General features: G+C 38.7%; 1 protein-coding gene across 2 annotated transcripts; it reads right to left on the bottom strand.

Moving 5' to 3' along the window:
• Nucleotides 1–235: 235 nt before the first annotated feature.
• Nucleotides 236–27,266, bottom strand: LOC122708253 (complement factor H-related protein 5-like). Of its 2 annotated transcripts, XM_043924479.1 has the most exons (12): nt 27,106–27,265; nt 22,419–22,613; nt 21,371–21,547; nt 19,443–19,625; nt 17,805–17,981; nt 15,048–15,224; nt 13,622–13,804; nt 13,322–13,501; nt 9,667–9,843; nt 6,766–6,948; nt 3,512–3,694; nt 236–1,150 (listed from the first exon to the last, which is right to left on the bottom strand). In XM_043924479.1, the coding sequence occupies exons 1-12, from the start codon at nt 27,161–27,163 to the stop codon at nt 954–956; spliced, it is 2,070 nt and encodes a 689-aa protein (XP_043780414.1). In that variant the 5' UTR covers nt 27,164–27,265; the 3' UTR covers nt 236–953. The 2 variants fall into 2 exon arrangements, with proteins under 2 accessions (XP_043780414.1, XP_043780415.1); XM_043924480.1 differs by lacking the exon at nt 9,667–9,843 and having other exon boundaries at nt 27,106–27,266.

The following is a 27,266-nucleotide window of genomic DNA, read 5'->3' as shown; positions in this document are numbered from 1 at the left end:
CTTAAACTTTTTGATCAGTATTTTCCAACCTACAGTACATCAGAAAATAAAGGAGTTGTTGCATGAAATCAGCATCACGACCCAAAGGGTCTTTATATTCTCATTTTCTATTTTCTTGGTCTAATAACTCTTTTCTGACTATAAAAGCAGTATGTAATGTTAAAATATAGGAAATACAAATAATTTGAAAGTATTCTAATTTCTTAAGTCTATTCATTCAAACCACATAGACTGATTATAGCCAGCATTTTTATTTATTCTCATTTTTTCTTTATCCATTCATGCTTACCCAGACAATTCAATACATGTACTATTGTAACCTAATAATTCTCACTTAAAACTATAGTTACCTTTTTGTTTGTGTATATTGCCTCTTGACTGCATTAGAAGTACCACACTAAGATTTGTGTAAGTTTCAAAGTCTTCCACTGATTTGTAGAAGATGGTGTATCAATCCTTTAAGGCATATGTATGGCCTGATGAATCATTAGAGTCACATTAGAGACTTATAAATACTTACTAATGCTTGCTACAAACATAAGGGGTGACAGCGTTTGTATTTTTATGAAATGATAATGATGTAAAGAAAGAGATTATCCGAATAACTCCACTTCCTCTGAAATAAAGTTGACTCAGAAAGCCTTGAAGTTGTAAATTTCAGACAATGAGAAGAGGGTGTGTGGAACTAGTGCTAAAGGTGGGCGTGTTTCTGCGTGTGTTACAGGAGAGGGGGACTCAGGACAGATACGCATGGTCCTCCTAATAAAAGAAGCCTTGGCTACTCAGCTTACAAATTTAAGAAACTCTGAGGACCCAGAGTTCTAATTAAAACTGTGATAAACCATCCCTGAAAGTCTAAAGACAACAACTGTAGCGGTGACTACATAGCAAATACTTAATAGCCCACCTGTAAGGTTACTTCTAAGAGTCCATCCAGGGAAGTTGTGCTTGTTTCATTCACAAGTGGGATATTCAAATTTCCCTTCCTGACAGAGGACTCGAAATGATTGTATGGGTGTTTTCTCTTTATGTGAACGCTTACACTCAAATTCAATGAAGTCCCCTGTTTTAGCATATCTTATTGGGGGGGTTCTCCATTTTAACTGTATGTTATTTTTGTTCATTCTATCTTCAGATATGATACATGCATCTGAAAGAAAAAATAATAAAGTATTAATAATAAATCTTTCCTTATCCAAGAACAGTGAAATTGCATTTAAGAAAATCTTGAACAAAATTAAATTATAAAAGAATATTAAAAGTTAATATTTATTCACTTGTACCAGACATAGTTATTAGCATGTTGTATGTATCATTTCTAAATGCTGGGCATTATCTCCCCAGGCTACCCATGAGGTGATGGAGGCTCAGAGAAGCAGAATAAATTTTCCAAATTCACATAATTTAGTGTTTTAAGCCAGAATATGGAAGCCAGGCTTCCCTGTCCTTCACTGTCTCCTGGAATTTGCTCAAACTCATGTCCATTGAGTCAGTGATGTCATCCAACCATCTCATCTTCTGTCACCCCCTTCTCCTCTTGCCCTCAATCTTTTCCAGCATCAGGGTCTTTTCCAGCCAGTCAACTCTTCGAATCAGGTAGCCAAAGTATTGGAGCTTCAACTTCAGCATCAGTCCTTCCAATGAATATTGAGGACTGATTTTCTTTAGGAATGACTAGTTTGATCTCCTTGCAGTTCAGGGACTCACAAGAGTCTTCTCCATCACCACATTTCAAGAGCATCAATTCTTTGGCTCTCAGTCTTCTTTATGATCCAGCTCTCACATCCGTACATAACTATGGAAAAACCATAGCTTTGACCAGATGGACCTTGGTCAGCAACGTGATGTATGAACCCTAACACCACCAAACAGCTTAAATCAAATACCAAGGTGCTCTGTGCATCGTTCCTTCATTCACTGACACAGGTTGTTAATAATGCAAATCTCATAAGACTACTGATGGAAATGTCGATTCCATTTCTTACTGTGCTAGACAACGTGGCTGTGCGTATCCTCGCACAGATTCTTTTACACTTGCAAGAGTCTGTGTATAGATTAGTCTTCCAGAAATAATGAGGTCACAGGATGTGTGTTTTTAAAATCTGAGGTTTATTCCCAAACTGCTCTTCAAAGAGTTTGCCCTACTTTATAATTTCTTTAAGAGAGTCAGAGGGACTTCCCTGATGGTCGAGTGGTTGACGGCACACTCTCACTGCAGCGGCACAGGTTTGATCCCGGCTGGGGGACTAAGATCCCACACGCACCAGAGCAAATAACCTGGCATACACACCACAGCCACTGAGCCAGAGCGCCACGGCTAGGGAACTCGTGCCAGCGAAGGCCTGACGCAGCCAAATAACCATTAAAAGAAGAAGAAGAAATAGTGCAGATTTGGGAGGCGACCTGCACACCTTGCCCGTTTTTCTATTTCCCTGCTAGAACTCCCAGCCACGTGGGAGTAAAAATCCATGTGAGCAAGCGGTCTGCAAAGAGTTCTTCCTGGAAAAGCCTTCAGGTTGACAAGTAGAATTTTGCATACTGATAAAGAACAACTCCCGGACCAACATTTCACAAATGGTCTCCCGAAAAAACCCTCAGATGTTTGTAACATGAAAATTCTTTGTGGTGTAAGAGTATGCCTGTGGTTAAATGACTTGGGATATTCATGGAGTTCTACAATGCACCGTGTGTTGGGGTCTCTTTAAAGTGTGTTTATATCATCGTGTTTGTTTTGTTTTTAATGCATTTATTTTTGGCTGCCCTGGGTCTCCTGGCTGCGCGGGCTCATTTCTGGTTGCAGAGAGTAGCGGGGGCTGCTCTCCCGCCGCCTTGCACGGGCTTCTCTTGCTGCAGAACAGGGGCTCTGAAGTTGCAGCCTAGGGGCTTTCATTGTTGCTCAGCATGGGGAATCTCCCCGGATCAGGGATCAAACCCATGTGCCCTGCATCTGCAGGCACATTCTTATCCACCGTACTACCAGGGAAGTCCTGATTTATCATTTTTAAAGAAACTTTCTTCCACTCTGTTTTAAAGCAGATTAAAAAAAAAATGTTCTGTTATATACCTACACTTGTTAGACAAGTTTTCGGCTAAGTAAAATTTAAGTAAAAATTATCTTACAAAATTAGTCCAAGTTTCAGACTCTGAGAGAATATGAAGAACTCACTGAAAGGTCGGGGCATGCCCCGGGAAAGTGCCGCAAGGCAAATTCCGGAGGCTGGCTAAACTTCCGGGGACTGACCCCCTGCAGCCTGGTCCAATCAGGTACCGACCCGGAGCCCTCGGACGCTGACCGCCGCTGTAGCCCGCGCTTTCTTCCTTATATGAAAAGACCTGGCTTGGACGCCGGCCCTGGCTATAAAACCACCCCTCATACCTCGCAGACTCCCTTTGTCTCCTCACTCACCCGCCCCCCCGGGAGTTCTGCCCGAGAGCGACCGCTCAATAAAGGCCTTTACCACCGGTCCTTAGAGGCGGCTTTTTTCCTCCCGCGGCGTTTTCTAACACTCACCAATGCACGTGGGTGGTTCTGACCACCGTCCATTTGTGCAGGTCACAGTCAGGTTTCCCCGGAGCTCATAGAAAGATTGGCAGCGATACTGGACCACCGCCCCTGGAGAGTACACGGATGAGGGGGAGGAGGTGATGTCTCCATTGTCAATAGGCGGAGGGGGCCCACAGTATTGTGCAAGCTCTGGAAGACGACATGCAAGTGTTAAAAAAAAAAATCAGTATTACAGTGTAAATGGAATAATGCAAAGTTCCATATATCATTATCTTCAATATCTTATTTACATGATGTCCAAGAGTCCAAATAGCTCATTATAAAATTTCTATCATGTAACCTGATAACTAGAATAGAGCTATAATGCTTTCTTTCACCCTAAAATAAAACACACGAAAAATAGGTATTAAGTATATATAAGGGCATGCATGCTCAGTGACTACAGTCGTGTCCGACTCTTGGCAACCCAATGGGGCCTGCCAGGCTCCTCTGTGCATGGGATTCTCCAGGCAAGAATACTGGAGTGGGTTGCCATGCCCCGCTCCAGGGGATCTTCCTGACCCAGGGACTGAACCCATATCTCCTGCATCGCAGGTGGATTCTGTACTGCTGAGCCACCGAGAAGCCCATATATAAGGTTATATAAGTATTAAAAACTGTTTTTACTTAAAACCTGATGGACTGGTGAGTAAACCTCTGGTCTATTTCACCTTTCCCCATAAAAAACGTTTAATTACAGAGTAAAGGTAAAAATAAGTAACGCCCTTCCCATTTTTATTCTCTGGAGCAACTGTTAATGTTATGCAAACATCATGTAGCTATCAGTTATGGTCATGAACTTTTAATTTTACTGAAATGACTTGTAGACATACTCCTCTGCATTTACTTTTCTTAACTCCAAGTAATAACAAAGGCCTCTTTCTCTGTCCATCATGTTTCAACTTCATGTTAAGATCGGCTGGAATAAGTTCCATGGTACTGACTGATCTCCCTACACGGTCACAAAAGCTACAGATATGTGAAAGGTCGGGGCATGCCCCCGGGAAAAGTGCTGCAAGGCAAATTCCGGAGGCTGGCTAAACTTCCAGGGGCTGACCCCCTGCAGCCTGGTCCAATCAGGTACCAACATAGAGCCCTCGGACACTGACCGCCGCTGTAGCCCGCGCTTTCTTCCTTATATGAAAAGACCTGGCTTGGACGCCGACCCTGGCTATAAAACCCCTCCCCACCCCTCATACCTCGCAGACTCCCTTTGTCTCCTCACTCACCCGCCCCCGGGAGTTCTGCCCGAGAGCGACGCTTAATAAAGGCCTTTACCACCGGTCCTTAGAGGCGGCTTTTTTCCTCCCGCGGCGTTTTTCTAACAATATGGAGTGACCAAATCAGACATCTGATCGCAAATAATTTGTTCTCTCTCCTGTTTCATTTGTTGTCCCTGCTGTTTTCTCAAACCACCTCCTTCATGTGGACTTTGGATTCTATACCCTTTACACCAGCAAAGGCCCTGCCCCATGAATTGTCCTCTTTCTGCTGTGTCACCAATGTCGCCTCTGCTGAATCAGTAACCAGCTTAGAAATGCGCTGAAAAAGTCACAGCTTCATCAGGTAAAAGCAAAGTTACCACTGACTTTCAGGTAGCTAAATCCACTGTTTTTTTTGTTTTTTTTTTTCATCTCTATCTCCATTTACTTCCCTTCTTCCTATGTTATTATTATTAACTTTTTTTAATTGGAAGAAAATTGCTTTACAATGTTGCGCTGGTTTCTGCCAGACGACACAAATCAGCCATGATGATAGGATATCCCCTCCTTCTGGAGCCCCCCTCCCCTCCCCCCAACCCACGGCTCTAGGTCATCACAGAGCACCAGGCTGAGCTCCTTGTTAAATCCACTGTTCAATTCTCAGGCATCTTGCCCAGTCCTAAGCAGTCTTTGAAATGCTTGCTGTCCTATCAAATAACATTTTAAAGTAAGGTTTTTTTTTTTTTTTTGGCTTATACCACTGGCATTGCTTCTGGGACACAAGCTGCGGTGTTGTGATTTTTAAAAAGAAGCAAACACTTGATCTGACTCCTGCTTCTTGCACAGAGCTCTGGAAACCCTCAGAATCTCCTAAAGATGGAAAGCAATCCAGGTGCCTTTTGTTTCATCAATGAGGCGATTTTTGGAAAGCCCTTTGATAACACAAGGATGCGCTGGTTGCCAGGAGAACCACCATGTGATTAGAAGGCTGAAACTTTCAGTCCCACCCTGACCTGCAGGGAGGGCAGAGGAGCTGGAGGCCAAATCCATCACCCAAGGCCACGGATTTGATCAATGGTGCCAATGTACTGAAGCCATAACCCCCCAAAAGACAGGGTCCACAGGGCTTCCTGTGGGAAGATGCGGGAAGAGCCTTGCCTGGAGGGGGCATGCGGCTCTGCACCCTCCCCCACACTTTGTTCTGAGCCTCGCTTTCCTCTGGCTGTTCCTGAGTTGTCCTCTTTGTAATGCAATGGTGATCTAGTGAATAGACTGCTTCTGAGTGTGGAGAGATGCTCCAGCAAAGTAACGGAACCCAAGGAGAGGGTCACGGAAAACTTCATCTATACCTGGTCGGTCAGAAGCACAGGTGACGACCTGGACGTGCAACTTGCATCTGAACCAGGGCCTCAGGGAGCAGTCTTGTAAGACTGAGTCCTTAGCCTGTGAGATCTGAGGCTGTCTCTGGGTAGACAGTGTCAGAACTGAGTCAAACTGTGGGACACCTGCTTGTAGAATGAGGGGTAGCACTCCCACATTGCAGTTGGGTCCTGGAATTATCTTAGCAACCTTCCCTAGTTTATCTCCTGCCTTCTTGTCTGGCTGTTCCTCTTTGCCCACCTCTTTCTCTCTTGTTTAGATATGTAAACTCTTCATGTGTTCCCAGCCCATCCCAAAACTTTCATATCTCTCCAGCAGCGATTACCAAATTCAAACCCTAGCCTTGACCACTCTCAGATTGCCCGCTCTACATCTTAACGCTGGATATTGAGTAATTCTAATGAACAAAATTGAGTTTCCAGTGAAGGTCTCAAACCTGTTTCTTCTCTGGTCACTGTTGGAGATACATCTTAGAGAAACAGTTTAAAACATGGACAGAATTGGGTAACTAGATGACAATTTAATGCTTCAGAATATTGTGTAATAAATATGGCATAAGTTTTTTTTTTCCTGTTCTTTAGATAAAGCGAAGATCAGAAACCTCTTTTTAAATAACATTTTTTAGAAACAAATACTGACCCACACATTGTGGTAATGACTGCCATTGTCCACTTTTGCACACAAGTTCTTTTGCTTCCAGAAATGCATAATTTTCTTTACAGAGAACAGTGACTTTTTCCCCATCCTGATAATTCACTGTGGTTTGCATGTTCTGAGCATTAGGGATCTGAGGTGGAGGTGGGCACAATTGTTTCTTTTTTCCTACAAAAAAAATTGCATTATTTGATTAATAAAATCTAAGGAAAAACAGTTCAACAAGATGACATTTCAGTATAATGGGACATCCAATAACTAACTCTCTCTCTTTTTCTCTGCATACATACATATACACATACACATACATATATATATGCATATACATATAATGTATACAATGCTGGGCTTTCTGGTGGCTCAGTGGTAAAGAATCTGCCTGTCAATGAATGAGATTCAGGTTCAATCCCCGGGTTGGGAAGATCCCCTGGGAGGGTATGGCAACCCACTCCAGTATTCTTCCCTGGAGAATCCCATGGACAGAGGAGCCTGATGGGCTACAGTCCATGGGGCTGCAAAGAGTCAAACACGACTTAGCACCTAAACAACAACATATCCTGTGCTATAGTAATACCCGTATTTTATGTTAACATAGTTTTTGGTTTAAAAAGCACGTCTGTGTTATAATAATTGATTTAAAATTTCTCAGGTGCCTCTTTCTATCTCCTATTCATTATGCTGTCAGTACTCTTGTATAATTTTTCAAATTAACCCTTTTAATTATTTTTCTAGCTAACCCACATGATTCAAAAAAATTATGTGCATGTGATTCAAACAAGTTAGAACAAAAAAAATATTTAAATAGCAACAGTAATGACAGAACCAGCCAAGGCTTCCCTTGACCACCTATTCCTTTTTTATTATTTTTTAATTGAAGAATAATTTTAAAGAATTTTGTTGGTTTCTGCCAACATCAATATGAATCAGCCATAGGTATACATATGTCCCCTCTCTCTTGAACCTCCCTCTTGGGATGTGTGGAGTTAGTAACATGGAGACGTACAATACCATCTGTAAAATAGATAGCCAGTGGGAATCTGCGATAGGACTCAGGGAACTCAAACCCGGGCTCTGTAACAACCTAGAGGGGTGGGGTGGGGAGGGAGATGGGAGGGAGGGTCAACAGCCTAAACTTTGATGGCAATAAAAGATTTTCATAATCTGCATTTTCTTCTAAACAGAACAGTGCCTGCTGATGGATGTGGTTAGCATGCCTCTGTCTGACCAGGAACTGACTTTTTTTTGGTCACTGGACTTGTTCTTAGGGAAACACCTTAATGCCAGAGCACTGTGAGTCAGAGCCACAGACCCACCTCCTAACCAAGACTCATGGGGTGCCCTCCTTCAGCGCATCCCCACCCCCAGGGCAGAGGCTGCTGCCTAATTGGTGCTTCTCTGCAAAAAAAAAAAAAAAAAAAAAAAAAATTTTTTTACTGCACCACATAGCTTACAGGATCTTAGTTTCCCAACCAGGGGTTTGAACCTTCGCCCTCAGCAGTGAAAGTCCAGAGTCCTAACCCCTGGATCACCAGGGAAGTCCCTAAATGTCCTTACTTTAAAAACTGGTATTCTCCTATTTCCCTAAACTTGTATTTTCATCTACTTTTTGGTTGCAGAATACTTTTTTCAGACTTCCCACCATTCTTCTTGATTAGAGTAAAATTGGTTAGACAGGTCTGCTTAATCTTTTTAAGAATTAGTTTTACTTAAGGAATCAACTGTAAGTAAAATACTCTATTTCATTCACTTCCTTCTGCCTATACTTTTATTATTTCTTTCTCTTCTTCATATCTGAAAGGTATGTTTTCCCCTAGCTATATATTTATTTAACGTGTACACACACAAGTTTATTTTTTCCTAAAAAATATGCATTTAAGGCTCTGAATGTCACTCTAAGTTTTCGTTATTGTACATCTCATAGGTTTTACTGTACGTTTTATAATTATAATACACTTCTTAGTATTTTAAATATTATTCCATTAGGTTATTTGGAAGTGAATTATTTCACAAAATGAAAGATAGATGAGGAGGTCAATTTCATTATTACTTTTAAATATTACTTCTTTGTGGTTATGAAAGTGATCTATAGGGTCTTAACACTGGGGATGTAACAGTCAACTATAGCTGGTAAATTTAAGTAGACATTCCACAGGCATATAACAAGTTCATGAAACTCTCAGAACAATATTCACTTCCTAATATAAGAAAATAAAAATATGTTGAAAAATAAAATATTTGACAAAAATGAAAAATTTTAGTTGTTTTAGACAAATTATAGTTAACTTATCTTCTTAAAATCATTATTTAAATTTAATTATATATTCAAATATTTTTCTCCTTCACAATTTCTAATGCCATCATACCCAGAAAGTTTTTAAGGTTTTTATTGAATTTGTTACAATATTGCTTCTGTTTTATGTTTTCTTGGCCCTGAGGTATGTGGGATCCTAGATCCTGGACTGGGTTTGGAACCCATATCCCCAGCATTGGAAAGCAAAGTCTTAACCACTGCACCACCAGGTAAGTCCCAGCCATTAGACTCTTTCGTTAGGAGTTAGTATTCCATCATGTATATTTGATATGATCTCTTTTGAAATGAATCTTTAAGTGGTAAATTCTCTTGGTCTGTCCTACATTTCAAATTTTCTTTATTCTGTAATCATTAATGAGAATAATATTGGTATTTAGAAAATTGGCCACCAGTTACCTTCTCTAAGCACCTGCCAGGCTCCTCTGTCCATGGCTATGAGCAGTTCCTAAATTTACCTTCCAATTTTATGATTATATATCACAGTAAATAATTTAATTTAAAAGCATGTTAATTTTCAAGAGCATTTTTCTGGTGAAGAAGCAAAGGATCTACAAACTCTTTCAAACCAATCTTACCTAAGCAGTCCGGTTCAGGGTCCCACTTCCCGTTGATGCAGACTGTTTGTATGTATGTACTCTTCCCAGCACACTTGTAACTTACTCTGGCATTGTGATTAAATTCATACATATATGAACTTAACTGTCCTCTTACATAAAACCTTGGTTTTTCACACCTCTTAAGTTGGTTTGTTGCTATTAAAAAGGAAGATATCCATACACAATAAGACTATTAAACAGAAACTAAGCAACATTTCAATAAAATATCTGAAATATTTATGGTATCATTAAATTATGCTTGATACATTTAAGTATCATCCTATGAAATTATTCTTCATTTCATTGCATGAGGTAGGCTGTGCTGTCAAAAAAAGTAAAAGAAAGCAAAAAACTATAGCCTGTGTTTGAACGACAAAAAAATGGATCAGAAAGTCTTTTGGGAAATGAGAGTGCAAGATGGGTTGCTTAGGTCCAGGGGTTTGACTGAAGGTCAGTCCTTATGTAGCTACATTCAGCCTCATGCTTAAAGGCAAGAAAAGGTACCCACCATATCATGTTGAAGAAATATTTTCAAGGCATTCAAGGAATAAAAAGAAGTGATGCACAAATAAGTCTATAGCAGTATCGTATTAATAAAGAGAGATAAATCTGGATGTTCCTTGAGGTTCAATTATTCCCACATTTCAGAAGCTTAGCAAAGACCCAGAGTCAGAAAGTCAGAGCATGTGCCAGGGAGAACTTCTCTGATATAACACTTGGTTGTTGTTCAGTCACCAAGTCGTGTCTGACTCTTTTCAATCCCATGAACTGCAGCACGCCAGGCCTCCCCTATGGACCCTCAAAACACGCACTTCCAAACGGTCTCTTGCTTGTGGAGGTGGTTTGTAGTATTACACTCCCCCTGCTTTTGTCCACAAATACATAGATCGCTATGGGACCTTCCCCTTCGTGTGTCAAAGGACAGAATAATGAGACATGGAAGGTTCTGCTTCTTCTCTGCTAAGTCCTTTTTCTCCACTAATTCCTACTTTAAATGTACCCCAAGTGAGCTGCTGATCGGAGGTCTGTGTCCCACTTCCACGTGATTGGCAACCATGAGCGCATACAGTTTACACCTTCCTGGGGGTGGGAGACGGTTCCTCTCAGTGGGTCATCACGGAGGGCCAGTGACCAGGGCTCTGCCAGACTCAAAGGGGTTCAGCAGCTAACCCGGGAGTTTTCATCCCCAGGAGTAAGGGGGCCAGCTGATGATCTGAAAGCCAAGGAGATGGGGAAGGAGTGGCCCTGGGTGATCTACTTTAGAATTTGGAAGAGCAGCAACAGAGAGTCTGCCAGTCTTTAAAGTTGAAAATTAAAGACTTCGCTATACTGAGATTGCTGGAAACGGAGCAAAGTAGCCAGGATCTGACTTTGCTGGGCTTCCCTGGTGGCTGAGTGGTAAAGAATCCACCTGCAACGCAGGAGACTGGGGTTAGATCCCTGCGTGGGGAAGATCCCCTGGAGGAGGAAATGGCAACCCGCTCCAGTCTTCTTGCCTGGGAAATCCCATGGACAGAGGAGCCTGGTGGGCTACAGTTCATGGGGTCACAACGTGTCAGACACTACTGAGCAACTGACTTTGTCAGGAAAAAACTTGTATTGTGGCTGAAAGTCCACAGACTGCTGGGATACAAGAGAATAAAGCAGACAGACCAAAGGGAAAATCTTGGAATAAAACTTATGACTTCTGTGGAGGAAACATGTCAGCAAGCTAATCTGAAAATCTGGGATAGAGTTAAGGAAATTAGGAAAACAGGAAGAGCAGAGATCAGGCCTGGCTCCTGGTCTTTCTTTCCCTAAGAGGAGATGCCAAACACCCCAGAATGTACTATAACTCAGGCTACATAATTATAATTTTGGTTCTTATTTTGGAACCACACAGAGGTATTTTCCAGGCTGATGCAATGAAATAAAAAAAGATCAGATAGTAATTGTTTATAGAAATGCTCACTGCTCAGCTGTGTCTGACCCTTTGCAACCCTAACGCTATGGACTGTAGCCCTCCAGGCTCCTCTGTCCATGGGATTTCCCAGGAAGAATACTGGAGTGGCTTGCCATTTCCTTCTCCAAGAGATCATCCTGACCCAGGGATTGAACTGGCATCTCTTAAGTCACTGGCATGCAAATTCTTTACCACTAGCACCACCTTGGAAGCCCATTTATAGAAATAAAAAAATCCAAATTTATTCTGGGAAGTAATAAAGGAATTCAGCAAGGTTGCTAAAAACAAAATTGACATTAAAAATTCTGTTGTTATCTTGCATATAAAGGTATAATGCTTCAAATATATAAGGTAATAAAAGGTCCTCTTTACCAATAAAACCTCAAAGAGACTGGGGAAGAAACTAATGCAGAAAATGGTACTAGTGAGAAGCCTATAAAACATATGTAGAAGCTTAACATAAGACCTGAGTGCACAGATTGATGTATTCAGCTAAAAGGTCAAGTAAAGCTTTACAGACTCCCTATGTCTCTGAGAAAGCCTAGACTAACAGAAAGGAGGGTGCAGGAGTGTGATATAAGAAAGAAGGCTGGCACCTTCTGGACCACGCCCTAGAGGAGGAGCCTTTGCAATGCCAATCAAAAGCTATTGCAAAAGAGTTACTGACACATAATCTTAAAATGTTTTAAATCTACGCAGACTGAAGTGGTTACCAAGGCTCTGAATTAGGCATTGGGTCCATGCCCATGGGCTCGGCTATTCTGAGCCCAAGTGTCTTAGGTACAAGACATGGAATAAACGCTACATAATAAATGTACAGGCAGATAGCACAGTGAAGAAGCTCTATCATTCTACTGCAGTTTCAGGATGAGCCTGTGGGTAGATGAAAATGAATAAGAAAAGGTTTCACAGGTTAGAGCATTTTGAGTTGAGTCTTGAAGGTGAATAGTTTTACATGTGATTAAAATGGAGAAAGACACTTCAGGAAAAGAGTAAAGAGGGAAGAGATGCACAGAGTTTTCAGAAAACATGGCTTTGAAAGTTTGTAACTGGAAGGTTCGTATGTAAGGGACTTACATACCCTTATATCTATTGTTATATTGCCTTGTGGAGTCACACTGTAAAGTTCTACCCTGGTTTATGTAAGACAGACAGTGTCCCACTGTACAGACGCACTGTCCTTTATTCAGCCAATCCTCTTCGGCTCCACCATCTCCCGACTCCTTGCCTTCCACCACTCAGGAACTGTTCTTACCTGTCCGCTCAGTGCCAACCCCTGTATACCAGCTGTACTGCTATACTTTTCAAGGTACTCTGTTGTTTTCTTTAAAAAAAAAAAAAAAGGAAAGCATGGCTTTCTAGAAGCTTAAAAAACAATCCGTCTGCATAGCTTCATCATGTGGTGAAGGTGGGATGATGGAGCAGAAGATAGCTGGAAAAAACAGTCTGGGATTCATCTAAAGCAGAGGTTGCATATGTTCTTGATACACAGATACTAAGTGTCTCAGTAATTTCGCACAATATTCATAGATCAAAGGAAATCCTTAACCATTAAGAGTTATTAAGAGCAAGCAATAAGTGTCTTATGTCCTAATAATTTAATATCTGGTGGGCACCAGCATGTGCTGATATATTTATTGATTTTAAAAAGTTATATACAATCAAATGTAAAATGGAGAAACATATACTCACCAACACACTTAGGAAGCTCGGTCCATATTCCATCAATGCATGAAATTGTAGTATTTCCAATCATTGTATATGCACTTCTGCAACTTAACACCACTGAAACTCCATGTCGATAGGGAGGGACAGAGGGCTGGCTATAGCCATTCTCAAGCTGAGGTATAAATCTACATGCTTTCCCTGGTTCTAAGAAAATGTCATGAAAAATATGCTTACCTTTAAAATATTTTATCTTTTTACATATGTATTTATACATACAGACAAAGTAAAAGTAACTGTCCTATTTAAAAATAAATATCTATTTACCAACACACGTGGGCAAAGTTGTCCATTCTCCATCCATACATTGTATTTTCTTAGGTCCCTTCATTACAAAATCAGGGTTGCAATCATATTCCACCATTTCATTGTGTTCGTATTTTTCTTGTTTTTTGTGTTTCATTTTTCCATTGGGCAGTTGAGGAGGTTGACCACATGATCTCACTTGCCCTAACACAAAATAAACCTTGTAAATAATGCTTAAATAGTCTTAAATATTGCAAATTATGCAGTTCTATTTTGTTTGATCCAGAACTAAATTACATTTATACATCATTCTTATTTTTTTCAGGTTTGTTTTTACACTGTATATAGGGTACTGACTATTCTCTTTCTCAAATTTTGACGTTTTAGTAAAAATAATTCTGAACAAATTAAAGAAGAAAAATGCATAATGAAAACATATACTAATCACCTAGATATAGAAATGTTACATTTTGCACAGTTTGCTGTGATTAATTGTTTGTGAAGTAATTTAAAATAAATGATAAACAGTGAGATTTTACTTCTAAATTCTTCAGAATCCCTATATAAGAAATAAGAACATTTACTTACATTTATAAAATATCTTATTACACTTCTTCAAACTAGCAATAATTTTTAGTATAATCTTTTATTCTTTTTATATCCAAATATCCTGGTTGTCCTCAAATCCCAATATATTGCAAGTTATTTATTATAGAACCAGGTTATTACATAAATAAATATCAAGTATGTGGTATGATATACACATACAATTTATGACATAATATTTATAAACACCTGGGCTTCCAGGTGGCTCAGTGGTAAAGAATTTGCCTGCCAAGCAGGAGACGTGGGTTTGATCTCTGGGTCAGGAAGATTCCCCTGGAGAAGGAAATGACAAGCCACTCCAGTATTCCTGCCTGGGGAATCCCACGAACATAGGAGCCTGGCGGGCTACAGTCCAAGGGGCCGCAGAGTCAGACACGACTTAGTGACTAAACAGCAGCATAAACACTTAAAATAATTTGATCAAAAACTTGATGAAAATAATGTCATCTGAAGCAAGCCACAAATTGTCATTGTTTTATATCTAGTAAACCATTTTTACAATGATTTGATTATTCTCTTAATAAAAATGTAACAAGGACCATGCAATATTTTTTAAATTATATTTTTAACAAGACTAAGGAGAAAAAACACTAGCACTTCTTAACCTCAGCTACAGTATTTTTATCTTTAAAACCCCTTCATATATTTCAAAACACGAGGCAGAATTACCCCTTGACAAAAATAATTTAAACAAGCTGTGCAACTCAATTACTATGGTCTATCACCCCTCCTCCTGCATTTTTTGCTGTTTGTCAGATTATAAATACAAGAGCCAATAAAATACACAGATTTAATATAAAAATCTAATTCTTATTTCATCAATCCTGAAATAAACATTGACCTTTGCATGTTGGAAAATTAGGTGACCATCCGAATTGGTAGCATTGAACCGAATCTGGCCCAACTCTTTTAAGTCTTTGTCTGCAGGAAAATTTCAACACATCTCCAACTTTGTATTTTTCTTGCTTTGGATGAGCATCTACGTTTGCTTCTAAAAATGGAAGATGACATTCTATTTCTAAAAGTAGAAATAAAGTAAATGAATATATGTGAAATAATCATTGCAAAAACGAAGTTAACATTTTCTATGTAAAAATAAGATTCAGGGGGCTTCACATACAGAGCAGCATATATTCTTGCCTTTTAAAAGATTTATATTCAACAAGTATATGTAAGACCCTTTGGAAAAACTAGTCAGTTGAACACCCAGGTAAAAGTTTGTATAAGAGTCTCTTCAGGATTGTTATAGACAAGTTCTGAGAAGTTACTTATAAATTATTAATATTTACTTTGCTTAGTTAACAATAAAAACTTAACTTTGATGATTTATTTATAGAATAGGAATAGTGTTCACAAAATACATGAAAATCCAATCTTTTGAGAAATAAAAATTAAAATACAATATATTTCACTACACTTTCACATAAAAGATGATAATTATGTTTAAAAAGTAGATAGCTAGACTGCCTGAATAAAACATGTCTACATTTTAAGCAGGAGGGAACATTAAAATGCAATTCATAATTTTATAAATAAAGAACTAAATATCAAAACTTTTTCAAAAACACATGGCTAAGTTGCCTCTAGGTTTTCTGAATCTTTCCATTATACCCTGTATAATGTAAAATATTATATCACTTGTTAAATATTAACAGAAACCTCAATTCAATAAAGCCAGGAAACCAAAAGTTTCTCATGCTCCATGAAGATAGCAGAGCCCATCAGGAAGAAGAAAGGCTCTTCTTTCCTGCAAGGACTCAGCCAATGAAAAGCCACAGTCTACACAGCCCTCCTGCTTCCTTTTCTTCTCCATCAAAAAAATTCTCCTTCTCTTGCTATGCAGGGACTTGCATGTGACTCTTCATGGTTGCAGACCCCAAGGTGAAATTCTCTGCTGATCCCAAATAAACTCATTGATGGAAAAATAACTGATGTCCATTTATTTCAGGTCAACCTACTAAGTATATAAAAACTAAAACATTGTGAATACCTTCTGATTCAATTAAAAATGGATATATAAATGAATATATGTGTGTGTCTTTCTCTTTTAACCTTCTGTTATTAATGGTTCATTGGTAGCCCAGAGGTCAAAGCATCTGCCTGCAATGCGGGAGACCTGGGTTCGATCCCTGGGTCGGGAAGATCCCCTGGAGAAGGAAATGGCAACCCACTCCAGTATTCTGGCCTGAAGAATCCCATGGACGGAGGAGCCTGGTGGGCTATAGTCCACGGGGTCACAAAGAGTCGGACATGACTGAGCAACTTCACTTCACTATAAGATTCTATATTGAAATTCACATGTGAAAATATGAATGACAAGACAAAATAAGAACTCTCAATAGATCAGGCACACATCAAAAAAGCATAGTGGAATATTTTCTAATTAAATAATCTCAGAAATATTATTTAATCTACCCAGTTTCATGTATTGTTATTGGCCATTTAATGGTTTAATAACAGCATATCCGTGCATATCCCCCTGGAATTTGGCTCACTCAGCTTCTATAAGATTTTCAGCCTTGTATCTCTGTATTTTATTCCAATATTTGCTCGACAGTTCTTTACCAGTTGTTAACGTTATTTCTCTTATCCAGTTGTTAAAAAAGAGTTATTTTGAAAATAATTGATTTTGGATGATATAGGATTTTCAACCTAGTTTATTCACGTATAGTTCTTGTATGGTGTTGTAGGCAGTACAGTAGCAACCAAAGATGTATCTCTTCCAATCCATGATGTCTGCAGATGTGATACCTTACATGGAAAACGTACTCTGCAGATGTAATTAAGTTAAAGACCTTGAGATGGAGAGGGTGTTCCAAATTAACTGTGTGGTGGTGGGTCCACTGCAATTACAAGGGCCTTTATAAGAGAGTCAGAATCAAAGTAGAAAATATGACAACAGAGCCAGAGGCTGAAGTGATTTGAGGAAGTGGCCATGAGCCCCAAAATGCAAATGACTTGGAGAAGTGGAGAGGGACTTTTTCCAGAAGGAACTTTGATTTGACACCTTGATATCAGGACTTGGACCTCCAAAACTCTAAGATAATCTGTCTGTGTGTGGCATACAAGCACCCTTATTTTGAGCGGGTGATGTGCTTGTCAGTGATCTGTTATTCAATAACTGGTATTCAACTTTGTCTTCTTTAAACTACATGGAAACGCTTTGAATTCTGATAGTTGCTACTTAGGAAACATCTTTCTAGAAAAGTGAAAGTCGCGCAGTCCATGTCCGACTCTTTGCGACCCTGTGGATTTTAGACAGTCCATGGAATTCTCCGGGCCAGAATACTGGAATGGGTAGCCTTCCCCTCTCCAGCAGATGTTCCAACCCAGAGATTGAACCCAGGTCTCCCGCATTGCAGGCAGATTCTTTCCCAGCTGAGCCAACAGAGAAGCCCAAGAATACTGGCGTGGGAAGCCTATCCCTTCTCCAGGGGATTTTCCTGACCCAGGAATTGAACAGGGGTCTCCTGCATTGCAGGCGGATTCTTTACCAACTTAGCTTTCAGGGCAACTCTTTGTAGAGAGCCTACTAAAAAGAAACCTATCCATCATTGTTTTTTTTTTTTTTAAATTTTCTAGAGAAGCAAGTACTTACCACGGCACATGGGCAGATGGGACCAGCCGTCTTCACCACACACTATGGAGCCTGTGCTGCGTCCGTCTTGGTTTTCATACCCGGCGTGGCATTCGTAGTCCAGCCTGTCGTTGAGCTGAAACCACGTGACATCACTCTTGACTCTGGCATTCACCAGTGCCGGCCTGTCACAGGACTCTGGGCAAATTAAAAGTCAAAATTTTATATCTGCTTCCAAGCACACAACAAGCCAACACTGATCTTTAATGATCATTATGTTCTGATAAATAAATGACCTTATAGAAAATGCCAGTAATAATAATTTAATAAAAATTGGTTTTAGTTGCATTTTCCTTATATATCTATTCCTGGATAAGTTTTTGTTTAAAATATATATTATATATTTTATATTATATCTATATATTTCAATATAAATACATTTATATTATATAAATATATACATAATATATAATGGTTATAATATATTATACATTATTATATATTATATAATTATTATATATAATTAAATTATATTATTATATAATATTACATATTATATAGTAAATATATATATATATATATACGGGCTTCCCAGGAGGTGCTAGCGGCAAAGAACCTGCCTGCTGATATTGGAGACTAAGAGACGCAGGTTCGATTCCTGGGTCAGGAAGATCCCCTGGAAGAGGGCATGGCAACCCACTCCTGTAGCCCACCAGGTTCCTCTGTCCATGGGATTCTCCAGGCAAGAATACTGGAGTGGGTTGCCATTTCCTTCTCCAGGGGTTCTTCCTGATCCAGGGATCAAACTCAGGTCTCCTGACTTGCAGGCAGATTCTTTACCATCTGAGCCACCAAGGAAGCCCTATAGAACTTCAAATTCTACCAAATTTAAGGTTTTTTCCTATGCCTGTTAACTTGATTATAGAGTACCGATTTATCATTTTTTATCCCTAAGAAAAACTGTAAAAGTCAGAAATCCATTGTTAGTGTAAGTTTCCCAGAAACCAGAACCTGAAACGTACCCATACCTCTCAAATTTTCACAGATTACAAAACTTTCTAGACCTGTTCCTTCTCTGAGCATCAGATCATGGATTCAAAAGAGCTCAGTATTAGTGTCCTTGGACCAGTACACCGTGGATGCAGCTTATTCCTCGGACTCACAACTTGTATTAAAAGGAACAAGAAATCAACTACAGGAGACTGAGAATTTGAAGATGGAGAAGGATAAATGCACAAAGATCTCAGTCTCAAACAAATTCAGCTGTGCCTGAAGCTCTGTAATGGTGTAGGATTGGCAACCCACTGCAGTATTTTTGCCTGGAAAATCCTAGGGACAGAGGAGCCTGGAGGGCTACAGCTCATAGGGTTGCAAACAGTCGGACATGACTGAGCATGCAGGCACAAAGCTTTGTAAATCTAATTAGGTTTTTTTTTTTTTTTTTTTTACCCGTTTTCAAAATAATGGCATTTGTTCTAGGAAAAAAAAAAATAGACAGGAGAAAGATTATCTCTTTTGAAGACATGGAAAAACATAACTAAAGAAGTTAAATCAATGATGCCATCTAATCTCTGAAGAAGCAACAACAAAAAAAAGGTTGAAGTAAACTTCCATGTTGCAGGTTCAGAAAGGTGCATAGTAAAGCGTAAAATTACTTACTAATACAAGTGGGTTGACTTGACCATCCACCTTGCAAACATTGAACTGTCCCTGATGTTTTTCCATCTGCTGTTGTATATCCTGGTTTACACTTATATTGTGTTTCTTTATTTACAGAATAAGCATATTCTGACTCAGACAAAAACCCATTGGCAACTACAATATCTGTTTTTAAACACTTTTCTGAAAAAAAAAAAAAAGGAAAATATAAAAATTTATTAAAATTTTTCATAATAAATCAATGAATATGACTATAAAAAGAAAGAACATAAGCCGCCTTTCAGGAAAACCACAGCCTAGAATTATTCTTGCAATCCACATTTTTAGTTTATTAAATCCTCAAAGAAAATATTTTGGGAAACTATATAAAATATTTTACATAGAATAAGGCACATTAAAATTAAATGTGTTGCTCTAGAAAAAGCGAGCAAAGAACTCTGGCCGGAGCGTTTTGGTATGCCCAGGAGAAATCCAATTCAGTTATTCAATAATTTCCTACAGAGAATTATGAATGATTTGCAATAAACTGAGCCCTTTGCTTAGGTGTCTACACTGGTGTGGACTTCCTTGTCAGTTTGCAGTACTCAGACGGAGCTGTCAGGCTTTGAAATTCAATTCTTGGACTTTGGTTGCCATCACCCCATTAAATGGGTTACAAAAACATTTGAGCCATGAGTGAAGCTTATACAACATGAACCCTGTTTGGTCACTGGACATTTCAGATATGTCAATAGATTTGTTCTTTTATTTTTTTGGCAAATATTGGTCGTGTTTAAGCCCTCTGTAATTGTAAGAAACCATAGCCTCACTGTTTACTGAAACACCGTTGTCATTCAGACTGTTTTAGAAAGAGTCTGTCTCCTAAAAGGGTAAATTTAAATACTGAAGATGTGGAAGGATTTTGCTAGCATAATTGCTTTTTTAAAAAGCATACCGGAAGACTCCACTTCCTGGTAAGATGAAGTAGCTGGTATCAGCATTTCCTCCCACTGGTTAAAAAAGCTATAAAACTGGACAAAACATATTTCCAGGAAGCTGGAAATTAGACAGTGTGGGTTCATGATGATCAAGAGAAGGGAGATAACAAAGTCCAAAGCCCAAAGCGGATCTTTGTGAGCCTCCCAGCTCCCAGCGGGGAGAAACCAGGCAGAGTCCTATGGTTTTTCTGAGACGAGAAGAGGAAGATAAGGGTTTTGGAGGACCTGGTGACTAGAATTTATCTGGCTGAGTGACAAAGAATTGGCGCTATGATGAGAAATAGCTAAAGAAGTTTTTATGTCTCCTTGAATCTCTGGCTGAATACTACACTGGAAAGATGATTATAAATTATTGTAGATTTTATATAATAGAAAGACGATTATAAATTATTATTATGATTCCAGAGGTCTGGAAGATGCTGCCATGTTATAGAGTTTCCAAGGAATTGTTTTCCAGATTTTAAATCAGTGACAGACATAACTCTCACAAGCACAAAATTTTTAAAACATAGAAATTGTTTATTGAATCAAGCATGTGAATTTAATATTAACACAAAAGGTTAATTATTAACAATTGTCTTAGTTATAAGACATTTTAGCTGGCATTGGACTTTTTTCTCCTTAATATTTTAGTTTTCTAGATATTTATTCTCAGCTAACATAATTTTAATGCACTGTACACAAAAAGTGGGTGTTACTTTAACATAAAGGTACTATCTTCAAGTGCTTGTATTCTTGTTTAATATTTGTTTTTATTAAATACATTTGATTTGTGTAGGCAGGCAAGCTATGTTACTTGTACATCTATTCAGAGACAGCTGTAACTAAAAAACAAATGTGTAAAATAAAAGCAAGTGGTGAAATCTCTATTTAAGACGTGACAATAGATTTATTTCTTTTTAAAAAAATCACAACATGTTCCAGGATTGAAGAAGAGGGCATTTCACTTACTGGTGGAGATGCATTCCGGAGGGGAGGACCAGCCCGCTTCGGCACAGGTGATGCTGCCCTGGTCACCCGGGAGGCTGTAGCCCTTATTGCAGGTAATTCGAACAGTGTCGCCTTCTAGGTGTGTTTGTCCCGAAGATGCAGAATGACCGTTTTCCACAAAAGGAAAGAAACACACTCCTAAGGGCCAAAAGTTGTTTAATGTACCAGATGGAAGCGGTAAAACAATAGTAAAATACACTTGCATTTTACAAGATTTTTTAATGGAAAGCTTTGAAAGCTAAAATTAAGTATGAAAATAAAATTTAAAAGAAGTTAGGTTTTGCTGCTGTATTGACGAAATATATACTTTTCATACATGTTTCATACACAAAAGGAAGTTAACATTTCACTCCATTGTTCTATGGTTTTTATGATAAAATATTTTATTTTTATAAACTTTTCTGGGTATAAATAGTATTTTAATGTATGTTTCTCTCTTAATTCTCATAAATATTTTTTTATAGAAAGACCATTAATATTACCTTTGTTGGCTCATTTATTCTGCGCCCCCCCGACATTGTTTTTCTGTTTTAGTACACTTGTTATCTCCTGAGTATGCTCTTCACATTTATTGAAGGATTAATATAGACATAATTTTAGGCACAAAAAAAGTAATCTCTGGAAAATGTAAAAGTGTAGATGCTAAATCTTATGTGACCCTTTCAATATTCAAGAGAATGATACATTTCAAAAGAGAATGGATATGTACAAAGACTTTTTTAAAGAAAAAATTATGACCAGGCTGATAAATGAATATTAGGACATAAATATTAGGAGTGAAATATATTAATGATCAGTTTTAAAACTTAGAACATGAAAGAAAGTTCATGTATTTAGTCTTCATTTGGTTTTCAAAAAAGGCTTCTCAAAACATGAATGACTACATCTCTCATCTTTGCTGGCTCCTCTAGTCCTGATCCCTGTGACTATCTGTCAAGACCTTGTGACCCCACCTGCCACATCCTTCTCCACTCCCCGAACAATTCATCCACATCAGGCATTTACTCACTGAGACATTTTGGTGTCGGTGACCATCCTCCCTCTGTGCATGTTATGGGAGTCCAAAAGAATTTTGAAGGAGACATAAAATTATATTCACAGGAATAATAGAAAATTTTCCCAGGAGAAACTGGGAAAGATGCCTTGTATTTCTTTTCATTGTATAGAATTCCATGGTTTATTTTTGGAAAATCACAATGTCTCACTGTGAAAAATAAAACAAAACTGAAGAATTAAATATGAATCTACATTTATGAATCATTAAATTGTATTTTAATCATCTTATCAATATTTTTTATTTCATCTAGCTTAAATTCCTTTAGCTTAATGCCTTCCAGTGTCCTAATTAGTTAAGAACAAAGAAAGATCTCTAATGATGAGTACAGGTGATAGTGGTAAAGAACCCATCTGTCAATGCAGGAAACATAAAAGACTCAGGTTCGACCCCTGGGTCAGGAAGAGCCCCTGGAGGAGGAAATGGCAACCCACTCCAGTATTCTTGCCTGGAGAATCCCATGGACAGAGGAGCTGGCAGGCTACAGTCAATGGGGTCGCAAAGAGTGATACGACTGAGCGATTTAGCACATAGCACATTGTCAATGAAAGTAAAATGTAGATGTTAGAGTCGTGTGAAATATAATGTCCTTGGCAGTATCTTCAAGAAGAAAATTTCCCACAGGTGAGGAGCCGAGCAGAGCGGGTCAGCAGTAAGACCTCACTGGTGCACAGGACGTGCTGGCATCTCCACTCACCTCCTTTCTCTAGTCTGAATCCTAGCCCTGGGTAACTCCACCTGAGGTCTCTGCCTTGTCTGTATTTTCCTGATACATTGAAGATGAAGTGTTTTGTGTTTTTTTTTTTTTCCTCTTTATTTGGAAAAAGAAAAAAGCAACTTACAGAAACTCAGCTCACAAATTAGTTAACCAGGGAAATTTCCCCTTTCCACTTATCTAGAGGTGATTTTCAATGTTGCACAATATTTGCAGCTAGTAATTCCCATAGTATTTCACCTGTGAAACCTGAAGTTGCTTATCTAAGTGTCTAAAATTTCACATTAAATGGTTTTGGAGGAAAAAAAACAAAACCCTCACACACCGATAGTGAAAGTGTTAGTCACTCAGCGTGCCCAACTCTTTGCGAGCCCGTAGACTGTAGCCCGCCAGGCTCCTCTCTCCATTGGAATCTCCAGGCACGAATACTGGACTGAGTTGCCATTTCCTCCTCCAGGGGATCTTCCCAACCCAGGGATGGAACCCGGATCTCCTGCATTACAGCCAGATTCTTAACCATCTGAGCCACCAGGGAAGCCTTCACTTATCTCGCATAATTCTTTTACGGGTATTTCTTGTCTGCCTGTCAAACTATAGTATTCGATTTCCATGCATTTTTACCTACATATTCTTCGCTATGCAGAATAGCCTTGCTTCCATCCTCCAAACGCCCCTGTTTTATCCACCCTTCAAAGCTCATTCTTCAACGTTTAGCAAATGCTCTTGTGCCTCAGCATTGGCACTAACTCAGTAACTGTTCTCCATAGATCTCCTTTACTCAGTCACCCACTCCAAAAGGAGAAAATGATTTCTCAAGGTTCGGCATTCTGATAAAACCTTGTGAGGACATTTCCTACAGGATACACATACACACACACACAATCTTGCAATCTATTTACTTATTTACATGGTTTGCTTTCCTCATGTAAGTACCTGAGGACCCTGGGCGTTGTAACGAGACACCGAGTCTTCATTTTCTTTTGAACTTGTTGCTGCAGAGTGTAGTGTTTGATAAATATTTTACTACTGAAAGCATGAAGAATGTTGAATTATGCAGGTGTTACTTTAGAGTGGTTCTTTTGCACTCCGGCCAGTCTCTCAATAGGTAAATGAACAGCTGTTGCTGCTGTTCAGTTGCTAAGTCATGTCTGACTCTGCGATCCCATGGATTCCCTGTCCTTCACTATCTCCCAGAGTTTGCTCACACTCACGTCCATTGAGTTGGTGATGCTATCTAACCATCTCATCCTCTGTCACCCCCTTCTTCTCCAGCCTTCAATCTTTCCCTGCATTAGGGTCTTTTCCAAGGAGTGGTCTCTTCTCATCAGGTGGCCAAGTTTTGGAGCTTCAGCTTCAGCATCAGTCCTTCCAATGAATATTCAGGGTTGATTTCCTTTAAGATGGACTGATTTGATCTCTTTAGAGTCCAAGAGACTCTCAAGAGTCTTCTCCAGCCCCACACAAACTTCTGAATCACTTAACTGTACAGCAGTCCCCAACCTTTTTGGCACCAGGAACTGCTTCTGTGGAAGATAATTTTTCCATGGCTGGGGGTGAGGGGTGATGATCTGGGAATGATTCAAGTGCATTACACTTATTATGCACTTTATTTCTGTTATTATTGCACCAACTCCACCAGAGATCATCAAGCATTAGATCCTGGAGACTGGGGACTCCTGACTTAGTATCTATACAACTTTTGATAGAGCTTCTCTAAAAGCTCTACGGGAGACTAGATTGAAGCTTGAACATCTTTTTACATTTTTTACACAATGTTGTCATTGTGCAGTCACTAAGTCATGTCCAGCTCTTTGCAACCCCATGGACTATAGCTTACCAGGCTCTTCTGGCCATGGGATTTCCCAGGCAGGAATACTGGAGTGGGTTGCCATTTCCTTCTCCAGGAGATCTTCTCAGTGCAGGGACTGAACCTGCATCTTCTGCTTGGCAGACAGGCTCTTTATGACTGAGCCACCTGGGAAGCCCTTCAGATTTCAAGTTGTCAAAATTCTACATATGACTATATTTTATACTCATCTTCCTCTGCTTTTCCCCCCAATTTAGAAATCCCCTCTTAATGTCCATTCTCGATGGTATTCAAAACAATATGTACCAGCCACATAGGTTAAAAAGAATCAAATACACCCATACATACAGTTTTTAAATGAGGATGTTGTAAAGGTCTAATCCTTACTTTAGGCTAACCAGAGAAGTTGGCATTTTTAATCGACTAAGCAATGTCTGTTATTGGAGAAAAATACTTTTTTCCCATTAGCTAACTGTAGTCCTCTGATTATAATTCTGTGAAAAATGTATAAACAAACTAGAGTAATTTTCAAGTCTGTAGAAATAATGTTTTGCAACTTTTATAATGGTGGATCATAAAAGAGGGAATTTTATAGTTCTTATTTTTTCTTATGTTAGGACTGAAGAGATTTTCCCAAAGAGAACAACTATGTGCAAAAATTAGCATCAAAAGAGCAAAATAAATACTTTCTGAAAATCAAATGGTAAAGCTCATGACTAAAATCCCATTTCCACATACAGTTTAATCAGTTACCCTAGATCTTGTAGGATATTCCATTTGCAATTACTCAGATGTGATGGATTTTATTTCAACACAAAACAAGATGTGACATTTTTAAAAATACTGTGAGACATAGTGTTTTGTATTAAAGGAGAAGTGGTGTACAATATTTTTTTTTCATTTTAAACCTTGCTGAAAAGCTCAGAAGAAGCAAATAATTTATTGGTATCTCACTAGTTTTACTACATATGAAAATAAGGATATGCTCTATAGTTTAATTAAAAGAGATGACACTAATTCAGAAAGACAAATGCACCTCAAAATTCATAGCAATACTATTTATAATAGCCAAGACTTGAAAGCAACCTAAGTGTCCACAGATAAATGAATGGGTAAAGAAGATGTGGTGTTTGTATATACCATGGGACATTACTCATCTGTAAAAAAGAGGAAATCTTGCCATTTGTGACAATGTGGATGGACCTGGAGAGCATTCTGCTAACTGAAATAAGTCAGACAGAAAAAGACAAAAACCGTATGACCCTACTTACATGTGAGGATTTCAAAATCTAGAAAGCAAAACAAACAAAGAAACAAGACAAAACAAAAACAGACTCATCATAGAGAACAAACGGGTGGTTGCCAGAGATGAGGAAGGTGGAGAGTGGGCAGGTTAAATAGGTGAAGAACATTAAGAGGAACAAACTTCCAAAATAAACAAGCCACAGCATAAAGAATAGAATTGATACTATTGTAATATCTTTGTATGGGATAAATTGTTATGAGAATTATCATACATTTCATAATGTATGCATGCAAACGCCAAATTACTTTGTAGTACACCTGAAACTAACATACTATTGTACATCAAATTATATTTTAGTAAAAAATAAAAGATTTTTCTTTGTCAAGTGATGATTAGATTGAAGTAGGAAATTCCTGAATTTAATAATATTCAAACCTTAAATTTAAAAAAATCTATGAAAATTCAAACACATTGCAGGTGTCCAGATTTCCTTGGTATACTTTTCCTGGTCCGTGGCATAGTAGCATTCATGCAGAATTACACTGGCCCTTCACCTTTTTACCTTCATCATATACAGATTTTTCAACATATGATTTCTATATTTGTATTTTGTATTTGGTGGCTACTTATACTTCATAACTTAAAGATCATAGAAAAATTGTTTCATTCTATTTTCCCTTAATTGCATATTAGAAAATATTTCCATTAAAAACAAAAATGGTGGTCCTTCATTCCCAATATTTTCACCCCTGTATTCATTTAAAAATATATGTACACACACACACACAGACACAAAATATATGTACACACAACCAACACACACATTTGACAGAGGAACTCAATATTCAGAGCTGTTTTCAGGCTTTCAACTTACCTTGTCCCCCCACAGTAGAAATCCATAAGATTAGAAGGACATGAATTAAAAGCAACATGCCAGTTATGGTAGCAGCATGTAGTTAAGAATGGTCCTGAAATGATGATGTTTCTGTCAGTGCTGCTTCATTTACAGTTATGAGCATGACTGTGAATTCCGTG

Source organism: Cervus elaphus, chromosome 14 (genome assembly GCF_910594005.1).
Source record: "Cervus elaphus chromosome 14, mCerEla1.1, whole genome shotgun sequence".
In the NCBI taxonomy this organism is placed as follows: domain Eukaryota; kingdom Metazoa; phylum Chordata; class Mammalia; order Artiodactyla; family Cervidae; genus Cervus; species Cervus elaphus.
The sequence above is the reverse complement of the archived record's forward strand: the minus strand, read 5'-3'. Positions and strand labels throughout refer to the sequence as shown.

Excerpts from the sequence above, each read along its gene's own strand:
- LOC122708253 (XM_043924479.1), bottom strand. The coding sequence starts at position 27,163 with ATGTTGCTTTTAATTCATGTCCTTCTAATCTTATGGATTTCTACTGTG. Across the intron at positions 22,614-27,105 it reads TTCTACTGTGGGGGGACAAG|TGAGACATTGTGATTTTCCA; the intron begins GTAAGTTGAAAG and ends TATTTTTCACAG. Across the intron at positions 6,949-9,666 it reads CCCTGAACCGGACTGCTTAG|GAAAAAAGAAACAATTGTGC; the intron begins GTAAGATTGGTT and ends TTTTTTTTGTAG.